General features: G+C 44.3%; 2 protein-coding genes across 2 annotated transcripts; both read left to right on the top strand.

Moving 5' to 3' along the window:
- Window positions 1–205: 205 nt before the first annotated feature.
- Window positions 206–4,814, top strand: LOC125013561 (multidrug and toxin extrusion protein 1-like). Its single transcript, XM_047594345.1, has 17 exons — window positions 206–387; window positions 739–840; window positions 1,062–1,130; window positions 1,212–1,360; window positions 1,541–1,583; window positions 1,686–1,730; window positions 1,819–1,916; window positions 2,007–2,104; window positions 2,193–2,306; window positions 2,705–2,772; window positions 2,910–3,018; window positions 3,093–3,168; window positions 3,263–3,332; window positions 3,436–3,568; window positions 3,705–3,799; window positions 3,962–4,069; window positions 4,191–4,814. Exons 1-17 carry the CDS (start codon window positions 280–282, stop codon window positions 4,482–4,484), a joined length of 1,779 nt encoding a protein of 592 aa, XP_047450301.1. The 5' UTR covers window positions 206–279; the 3' UTR covers window positions 4,485–4,814.
- Window positions 4,815–5,378: 564 nt separating this feature from the next.
- On the top strand, window positions 5,379–9,863 carry LOC125013563 (multidrug and toxin extrusion protein 1-like). The gene is made up of 17 exons (XM_047594348.1): window positions 5,379–5,575; window positions 5,919–6,020; window positions 6,205–6,273; window positions 6,357–6,505; window positions 7,335–7,377; window positions 7,503–7,547; window positions 7,632–7,729; window positions 7,807–7,904; window positions 7,989–8,102; window positions 8,198–8,265; window positions 8,360–8,468; window positions 8,537–8,612; window positions 8,716–8,785; window positions 8,912–9,044; window positions 9,142–9,236; window positions 9,399–9,491; window positions 9,583–9,863. Exons 1-17 carry the CDS (start codon window positions 5,468–5,470, stop codon window positions 9,853–9,855), a joined length of 1,743 nt encoding a protein of 580 aa, XP_047450304.1. The 5' UTR covers window positions 5,379–5,467; the 3' UTR covers window positions 9,856–9,863.
- Window positions 9,864–9,865: the final 2 nt, after the last annotated feature.

Raw genomic sequence — 9,865 nt, forward strand, 5'->3', positions numbered from 1 at the left:
TATGTGGACCTCTAGTATCCAGAACATGTTGCATTAAGCAGTGATTCATATGAAGAACTCTGCAGCTTGTTTTGCATAATTGAGATTTTCGGCTTTTGCCTCCAGTGTCAAAGCTGAAATGCAATATGCAAGACTAACCTCGATCAAATTAATTAGTAACTTTTTAAGTTGCTGAAATACTTTGCACAATACTGTTGAATTCTTGCCCTAGAGAGACTGCACATCCTGTCCTGCCGCTTCAAGTGTGCAAAGCGTGCAGTGGCATCTAGTCCTGCAGACATGGAGGGGTCCAGTGACAAGCTTTTCTTCTGCAGATGGGTGCGCAACAAGGTTCCCCTGGCCCACAGAGAAGAAATGTACCACATACTGAGGATGACGGGGCCCCTGGTGAGTATTACCGCTGTTTAAATACCTCTGTTTGGTCTCAAATCCTGTGTGAATCAAGGTCACCTTGTGTGACATCTTAATTCATGCAAGATAGATGAGGTTTTTTAGAATGTCAGGAAAAATGGACTTTACGTCTGAATCTTAGAGACGGCAATCAGTCACCACCAAGCAGTGCTTGGGCAGGTCTCAAACTGTGGCTGATCAGTGTCTGGAGCACGCCAGGACGATAACACAGCGCGGCAACTCATTTGCAGAGACAGTCATGCGAATTAGTTGCAATCATATTTACTGTTATACACTGCATTTCCTGAGATGATAGCTGTTTCACCTCCATAATGTTTGTCTTTCTAGCTGCTCTCTCGAATCCTCAATTACCTGCTCCCATTTGTGGTCACAATGTTCTGTGGACGTCTGGGAAATGATGTTATGGCGGGGTATGGATTAGCTTCAGCTGTAAGTGGTCATCTGTATACTGTATGCATGTGGAGGCCAGCATGGGGGAAATGAGAGCGGGCAGAAGGGAAATAAATGTTTCAACTAGTCTGCCAACATTGTTGTTACAGATAACTTCTATAATAATCTATAACACGTTTCCTCTCATGAGTCACAGTCGTATTGGTTACATAAGAGCACTGAAGTGTACGTCTGATTCATTCAAGAATGTTTCATTTTAGACCATTAATGTTACCACCGCGGCGACGGGATGTGGTCTGGGACTGGCGTGTGACACTTTGGTGTCTCAGGTTTGGACTTGCAGTCAAACTCTCAACTACTCATTACACCCTCTCGTAAAATGATTAACACCATCTGCGCACTGTTTGCAGACATTTGGTGGTAAGAACCTGTTGCGGGTGGGAGTGATCCTTCAGCGGGGCATCATCATCCTGCTACTGTTCTGTCTGCCCTGCTGGGGTCTGCTCATTAATGCCGAGGCCATCCTGTTGTGTCTGGGGCAGGACCCCGAGGTGGCCAGGTAACTGGCGGCGCAAAACTTGCACAAAACTCTCAGTGGCTCCAAATCTCTCTGTTCTGTTGAAACCCCTTTGACATTTCTTGCCAATAAAGAGTAAATGAGCCTGACCTGGTGCCACTGAACAGTGTATATTACCTCAGAGTCATGTCCTTACCCTTCCTTGGATCCTCTTGATTTCAGGATCGCCCAGTTGTATATCACATCCTTCCTTCCTGCAGTGCCAGTGAGTCCTGTCTTTTCTTTCACCTTTATGTACGAATGCAATCAATTTTATTGACGCGTATGAACGACTTTGCCTCGAAGCTTAATGTCAACTGTCTCTTAGGCAATGTTTCTACATCAGCTTCAGGTTTCTTATCTGCAGAACCAGGTGGGCTGACGTCCTGTACACGTAATCAAAATATGTTGTCTTAATTATCGTAATAAGACACAGTATCAGCTTGTGTTTGAATTCACAGGGAATAATACTGCCTCAGATGTACACTGCCGCCGTGGCAAACATAGCCAACGTGGTGACAAACTACATCTTCCTTTACTGGCTTGATCTGGGTGTTAGGTATGTGTACTCACGCATCTCATTATAACACTAAATAAACTCTGAAATCAAATGACTGCACACACCGGTATCGCCTCGAATGTCTCACAGCGGATCTGCAGCAGCCAACACTCTGTCACAGGTTTACATCTGCGCTCTGCTGTTTGCTTACATTTGGTGGAAGAAGCTCCACGTAACAACATGGGGAGGTGAGGGATTACTATTCATGGTCTCCCCAGTGCTCGCAAACATGGCTTCATCCTGACTACATAAATGAGTGTCCTTCTCCCCCTGCAGGCTGGTCCGCAGAATCATTTCAGGAGTGGGGCTCCTACATGAAGCTGGCCATCCCCAGTACATTAATGACTTGTTTTGAGTGGTGGGTTTATGAGTTTGGGGGATTCTTTGCAGGTAATCTGCCTAATATAATGTTTATTTTAGCCCATTACCTTAGTGCAGGGGTGTCAAACTCATTTTAGTTCAGGGGCCACATACAGACCAATATGATCTCAAGCATAATAGCACACTTTACGTAACGACAATTCAAAGTGCAGTGCTTTCATCTGCTGCTCAGTTCTAGGTCTCAGTCTCCATGTCTCTTAAAATAGCATAACCTCTAGTGGAGAAATTAGGATCAGATGACAATATTATTGAAAACTTCCTGTTTGCCAGATTGGACCTTCTGGTGGGCCAGTTTTGGACGGAAGGTCCTATGTTTGACACCCCTGCCTTAATTCATGGGTTTAAAACTACACTATTTAAGCCTTTTGTTATGACAACTGCATTTGAATTTTGCCTGTGATGATCAGGAATGCTGAGTGAGGATGATCTGGCAGCACAACATGCTGTGATAATGGTGGCTTTCATAACCTACATGGTACGTATCATTAACTGCAAGTTACTGCACAAACATGTAGATGATTGAAACGTATCTTTAGCACCAGGAGCGACGGGAGCTGGTTTTCCATTGTCAGGGTTTGTTTTACTTTTCCCATTACCATTATGAATCCTTAGTTCCCTCTCGGCATTCAAGCTGCAGCATGTGCACGGGTGGGCAACGCTCTCGGTGCGGGAGACACCGCCAGGGCAATCCTCACCTGCAAGATGTCATTAGCTCTTGCAGGTCAGTTATAAACATGTTTTCTTGTTGCATCCTTTATTAATAATTGATAGATTTCGCATCTTCCTCTTTTCCAGCCAGCTTTGCCCTCGTTGAAGGCGTCGTGCTCGGCTCGACTAAAACAGTGATTGGCTTCATCTTCACCTCCGATGAGTGAGTCCGTTCTCGCGTTTGATTGAACTTCACGCTGGAGCTGTTGAGTGTAGAACTGCTGCCTGCAAAGACATGATCTTGATTATCATTTTAGGAAAATCATAGGTCTGGTCTCACGCCTGATGGATGCCTACTGTTTCCTGCAACTGTTCGACGGTCTTGTGGTGAGTCTGCGCGCCTTTACTATATCGGGGACAAATATATTAGCAGTATGACGCCAGAAGCAAGAGAAACGTGTCAATATTAAATTAGTTTTCTGCCTTTCAGTGTGTTTGCACAGGCATCTTCTTGGGTACTGGCAAACAGAAGATACCAGCTGTGGCTAATTTAATTGGATACTACTGCATAGGGCTTTCGCTGAGCGTCACTTTAATGTTTGTTGCAAAGCTGGGAGTCTTAGGTAAGTATTAGAAGTTGCCATATTTTGGCATTTTCAGAGCCATTCGAGACAAATGACTTGTGGCGAGGGAAGAGCAGGTTGTCACACGTGGGGCTGGCTGTGGCTTTAATAGACTAATCTGTCTCTTTCTCTGCAGGCTTTTGGCTCGGGCTGCTCATTTGCGTCGTCTTGCAATCCACCTTCTACATCATTGTCATCTTCAAGCTGAACTGGAAGAGAATGACAGAGGAGGTATGCTCCTGGCTAATCTAGCAATCAGTCTCGTGCAGGGCCTCAGCTGCTCATATATTGATGTAACCTGTCTCAATTTTGGGTGAAACAAATGTGGCGCGTAGCCGTGTGTGTAATCGTGTGCAGAAGGGCTGGAAGTTTTTTCCGTGTGCTCGCTTTCAGGCTGTGAAGCGAGCTCAGAAAAAGAGTCACCTGGCACGGTTGGGCAGATACGACACGACAGACGCTGTCCCTAACAACAGTGGTGGCTTTACAGCAAACAATGGAAACGTAAGTGGCCCGTTACTCTTCATGAATTTTGCTATGTTCATTTTCTGTGCAACACTAGCTGGCTGCCTCTGCCTGCTCTGATGAATAAAATATTTGCAAATATGGTTCTTTTTCCTTCAAGTCAGTGGATGGCTACATGTCTGTGAGCAGTGACAACACCGAGACACCGGGTGGACACGTGGTCCAGCAGCTGAAGGCGAGCCGTCTCTCCACCACCCAGCTCGTCCTCAGACGAGGCCTCACTATATTTGCAGCGGTTGCGCTCCTTGCAGTCGGAGCGAGTGTGCACTTCCTCGTGCCCCTCCCAGAGGTTCAGTCTGCAGAGGCCAACTCTACTGCGGACTGGATCAATACTACATATCTTCCTGATCAAATTTTCTCCACTGTGCTGGACTCAATAGAAGAGTCAGCATAACCTTGAGAGCGGTAATCAGAAAATCTTTGTCTTTTTCTTTGTCTTTCATTTTTTGCAGTTGATGTCATGGAAACATTGAATTTCGCTATCTTTGAGTGCCTCGGGACAGAACGGTGAAAGATTGGAAATATTCTGTTAAATAAGATCAGGTTTTAATAATTGAATGATGTGGCATGAATATTTGATTCAACTGACGCCAAATGAAATGAATTCAAGATTTGATCAGAGGCAGTTGGACTTTTCTTTTTGCTTTTCTTTTTTTTTTTGGTTGTCTACATTTCTTTAATGTGAACATGGAATAAAACGTAATAAATGTTCAACTGGAGTGAGGAATGTCTCCCCTGGCTCTTTCTTCTGTTTCCTCTTTCTTCATTTAATAAATGTGGCTCTTTACTGGTTGAAAATGTACTGACATTAGTGATAATGGGGCCAGAGTAGATTTTCTATTGTTCACTTATTATCGCCTTTTACCAGAAGATATTTGACAAAAATCTTTGGATTTCCTAAATATAACTTATTGAAGTACACTTTCTGTTATCATCAGTCTCCAAACTCAGAAATAAACTGTGTCATAACAGCCGAGGATGTTTATTGAAAAGGATGTGAGAGGCTGCGAGAGGTTAAATAATCACAGAATCTTCAACAAAGTCCATATTTTACGCTGGCGCTCTGTAAGTATTCTATCTTCGCAGCATCACAAACCTGACAATGTTACTTTTGGTGGATTCCCTTAATTCTACTTTAAATGTGTTTAATCACTAACATCAAGACATTCTTGCTTTCAAGTCGTCCGTCTCAGTCTTTGTTGTGATTGCAGTTTTTTTTCTTGTTCTCTCTCTATCTGTGTTGTTTCAGCTGGACTTGGCGGAGCCCCGGGGCAGCGAGATTTCCATCCTTTGTGGCATCCTGGAGCTCGGCTAAGATGAGTACGTGAGTCCAAAGAAGGACATTGTGGTGGAAGGACCTGCACCAGACTCTCAGACATGGACGTGTCCAGCGACAAGCTCTTTTGCTGCAGGCTGGTGCATCGCAATGTTCCCGTGGCCCACAGGGAGGAACTGTACCACATCCTGAGGATGACGGGGCCTTTGGTAAGCGTCGACGCTGTTCACGCGTCCTTTTCTGTCTGGGGCGAGCGTGCAGCGAGGTTACACTTGTTGGGAAGCAGACGTATACAAGAGAAGATTGATTACAGGCTTTCCCTGCCAAGGAAAAGGTTAAGGTGTCAGGAAAACAGACTTTCATGTGTGAGAAGTAGAAGCAGAAATCAATAGGTCTAAAACAGTGTTTGGCAGCCGAGCAGTTTCTCCAACCTGCCGCAGCACTGACACGGCGGTCGCTCATTTGTTAAAACGACTCGTGCTTAATGAAATATCACAACACCAAGGAGTCCTGCAACGATCTTGTGTTTACTTTTAATGTTTGCCGTTGCAGCTGCTCTCTCGAATCCTCAATTACCTGCTTCCGTTCGTGGTCACCATGTTCTGCGGGCGTCTGGGGAATGAAGTGATGGCTGGCTATGGATTGGCTTCTGCTGTAAGTGGTGGTCTGTGCTAATATGAGGAAAATCACAAGTGGGGATATAATTTCAAGGCAGCTGGTCAGAGGGAAAATGATACATTGCCTAAATCACCTGAATCATTTTCTCAAAATAACCTGGGAAGAACTCCTGATGATTCAGTGTTGCTTTTTTTTTTTTTACATATTACTTTAATTTCAGACCATCAATGTCACCACTGCAGCAACAGGATATGGTTTGGGACTGGCGTGTGACACTTTGGTGTCTCAGGTCTGGAAAACCTTATTGATATGCTATAAGGTAATGTGTTTTTGTCATCACCCTGTTCTCTAAAATGTTAATCATGTTGACAGACGTTCGGTGGTAAGAACCTGCTGCGGGTGGGAGTGATCCTTCAGCGAGGCATCATCATCCTGCTGTTGTTCTGTCTCCCCTGCTGGGGTCTCCTCATTAACGCCCAGGCCATCCTGCTATGTCTTGGTCAGGATCCAGAAGTGTCCAGGTAAGCGGCTGCACAAAATATAAAGTAATACCGCTGCTACCATTACCACCAGAAATGTGGGCAAGATTGAATGGAAATCAGAGATCATCCTCTAAGGAGTCACAAAGACCATCTCAGCATTAGAAGAGTTCTGGTCCCCACAGATTCACTGAGCAGATTCATAATATGCATGATCAGAGACCTGACCTCTACCAGTTATATCGATCCTGGTATTGATTTTTTTTATATATATTATTTAAAATCAATAGAAACTGTTTCAGGACACTGCGCCACCTGCATTTAAAAAATATTTCTTTTAAGCTGCCTCATTAGATTTCTAGGCTTCTAGGCTGCACAGCGCAACAAGCTGCTTAAGAACAAAAAAAGCTGACAGACACAAGCCTTTGGGTTTTTACAAAGTAGGCGAGATTAACTCGTTACATACAAATTAGGTAGAGCCAGAGAAACATTCATTCATTCTCTGAAGGCACAGAATAATAATCAATTACCACAAACTCCTGAGACTTAAGTTTGATCCGTCTGACTTCAGCCTCTACGAACCCGAGCAAGTTTCTTGGTAGTTCTGATGAGGGGAGGTAAATGGGATTTATTAGAGTAAATGTGAACTCAGCTGCATAGTTGATAAGAGCAGCAGGACGGTGTAACACATGTGAGAAGTTCAGGATAATAGGCGGAAAAACGTCCTTCATGATATTTGGTTCAATTCAGTTCACATCAATTTTCAAATATTTTTTTTTATTACTTTACTTTGTTAAATAGGAAATGCTTAAAAGTGGCTGTGGCACTTAAGGAGATTAAGCTGACCACAGCTCCTTCTTCTTCTTTTCAGGATTGCACAGCTGTATATTACAGCCTTCCTTCCTGCCGTTCCGGTGAGTCATGACTTTAATCTTTAATCGCCTTCATGCAAAATTTATGCACTGAATTCATAATTTTTTTTGTGACGAGGTGCTTCAATAAATTATAATTATTAAGGCTTAATCACCTTTCTCTATAGGCAATGTTCCTGCATAATCTTCAGGTGTCTTACCTGCAGAACCAGGTATGATTTCTCGATCCTAGTCTCGGTGATACCGGATATAGTTTTATTTCTGGTAATTTCATCAGCTTGTGTTTGTGTCCTCAGGAAATAATACTGCCACAAATGTACGCTGCCGCCGTGGCAAACATAGCCAACGTGGTGACGAACTGCGTCTTCCTTTACTGGCTGGATCTGGGTGTCAGGTGGGTGTACTCACACTTTTCTTAAATCTGACTAAAGCGTTTACACACACTGACATTAACGTGATTTTGTGTTCCAGCGGATCCGCAGCAGCCAACACTCTGTCTCAGGTTTACATCTGTGTTTTCCTGTTTGCTTACATTTGGTGGAAGAAGCTGCACGTAACAACGTGGGGAGGTGAGAAACACTCGAGCAGAGTTGTGACGGTATGATTTCAAGTTTTTCCCCTCTACATACGTAAGTGTCTCTCTCCCCCTGCAGGCTGGTCTGTAGAATCACTGCACGAGTGGGGCTCATACATGAAGCTGGCTATCCCCAGTACATTAATGAAATGCTTCGAGTGGTGGGTTTATGAGCTCGGGGGCTTTTTTGCAGGTAATCCAAACATCATCAGATGTTTTAAGCTCATGTTTGACCCAGCGTCCGAGGCCTGACCCTTTTCTCTTTCCTCTTTGCTTTGTGGTGATCAGGAATGCTGAGTGAGGACGAGCTGGCAGCGCAGCATGTTGTCATAATGGTGGCTTTCTTAACCTACATGGTACTGTGTGTATTAACTGCAAGTCACTGCATTCTCACTATTCCCCGATCCTATCCTATCCCACACTTTTTTCCAAAATGATGAATCCATACAGTTCCCTCTCGGCATCCAAGCTGCAGCATGCGCTCGGGTGGGGAACGCTCTCGGTGCAGGTGACACTGTGAGGGCAATCCTAACCAGCAAGGTGTCACTCACTCTTGCAGGTCAGTTAAAACCAACTCCTCCGTGGATTCTGTACCGTCTGAAACTATTCATAGCTCCTCTTTTCCAGCTAGCTTTGCAGTTGTTGAAGGTATTATACTTGCCTCAACTAAAACAGTGATCGGCTACATCTTCACCTCTGATGAGTGAGTCTGTGCGGCCGTACCCTCGCTTTTTAAATATCGCTGCTACACACACGCATAATGGAAAGGATGCGTGCAATCTTAATTATGAAACTTTATTTTTTAGGAAAATCATCACTCTGGTTTCTCACCTGATGAATCCATACTGTTTCCTTCAGTTCTTTGACGGTCTTGTGGTGAGACTTTCTTCTTATGAAGTTGAGCAAGTCTAACATGAAGTGTATAAAATGTTTATCTCTTCAGATGTTGCCGCATTCCCGGTGAGTGCATAAGAATTAGAGTTTTGTCTCTCTGCATCTTAGGGTGTGTGCACAGGCATCTTCCTGGGTACCGGCAAACAGAAGATACCAGCTGTGGCAAATCTCATCGGATACTACTGCATAGGGCTTTCACTCGGAGTCACTTTAATGTTTGTTGCAAAGCTGAGAGTTTTAGGTAACTGCTCAAAGTGACCTTTTTTGTAATTTTCTAAAAGCAGTTGAAGTGAAGCCCGCTGAGCACTTAACTGACTAATCTGTCTCTTTCTCCGCAGGCTTTTGGCTCGGGCTGCTGGTCTGCGTGATTTTGCAGTCCGCCTTCTACATCATTGTCATCTTCAATCTGAACTGGGAGAGAATGACAGAGGAGGTATGCTGCCCGGATAATCAGTGAAATAAAACAATCACACTAAAGCAGGGACTCAATTTGGATTTGAGATAATTAGTTACCGATGCGAAATTTCCTGATGGAGATATTCTCTACTTGTTAGGACAGGGACTAATAAGAGTTTTCTTATCTGCTTGTTTGCAGGCTGTGGAACGGGCTAAGAAAAACAATGAGGTGGCATTATTAAGCACAGCTGCCGTCTCAGACGCTTCGGGTAACAACACTGCAGACCAGACAGTGAGTACCCAGCTAAACAACAACAAATCTGAATATCCTATAAATTGCTGCCACTTAATTTAACATTAAATAAATGAAATTGTTCTCCTAGTTAGTGGATGGCTGCATGCCTGTGAGTACTGAATGCCATGATGGGGACACCGAGACACAGAGTGGACATGCGGTCCAGCGGCTGAAGGCAGACCGTCCCTCCACCACCCAGCTCATCCTCAGACGAGGCCTCATTATGTTTGCAGCAGTTGCACTCCTTGCTATCGGTGCAAGTGTGCACTTCCTTGTGCCCCTCCCAGAGGTCCTTTCGGCAAATGCCAACTCTACTACGGACTGGATCAATACTACATATCCGACAAATTTTCTCCAATGAAGAGCCAGAG

This window comes from Mugil cephalus, chromosome 9 (genome assembly GCF_022458985.1).
Source record: "Mugil cephalus isolate CIBA_MC_2020 chromosome 9, CIBA_Mcephalus_1.1, whole genome shotgun sequence".
Taxonomy (NCBI): Eukaryota; Metazoa; Chordata; class Actinopteri; order Mugiliformes; family Mugilidae; genus Mugil; species Mugil cephalus.

Excerpts from the sequence above, each read along its gene's own strand:
- LOC125013561 (XM_047594345.1), top strand. The coding sequence starts at position 280 with ATGGAGGGGTCCAGTGACAAGCTTTTCTTCTGCAGATGGGTGCGCAAC. Across the intron at positions 388-738 it reads TGAGGATGACGGGGCCCCTG|CTGCTCTCTCGAATCCTCAA; the intron begins GTGAGTATTACC and ends TTGTCTTTCTAG. Across the intron at positions 4,070-4,190 it reads TTACAGCAAACAATGGAAAC|TCAGTGGATGGCTACATGTC; the intron begins GTAAGTGGCCCG and ends TTTTCCTTCAAG.
- LOC125013563 (XM_047594348.1), top strand. The coding sequence starts at position 5,468 with ATGGACGTGTCCAGCGACAAGCTCTTTTGCTGCAGGCTGGTGCATCGC. Across the intron at positions 8,103-8,197 it reads GCTCGGGGGCTTTTTTGCAG|GAATGCTGAGTGAGGACGAG; the intron begins GTAATCCAAACA and ends TGTGGTGATCAG. Across the intron at positions 8,786-8,911 it reads AGTTCTTTGACGGTCTTGTG|GGTGTGTGCACAGGCATCTT; the intron begins GTGAGACTTTCT and ends TCTGCATCTTAG.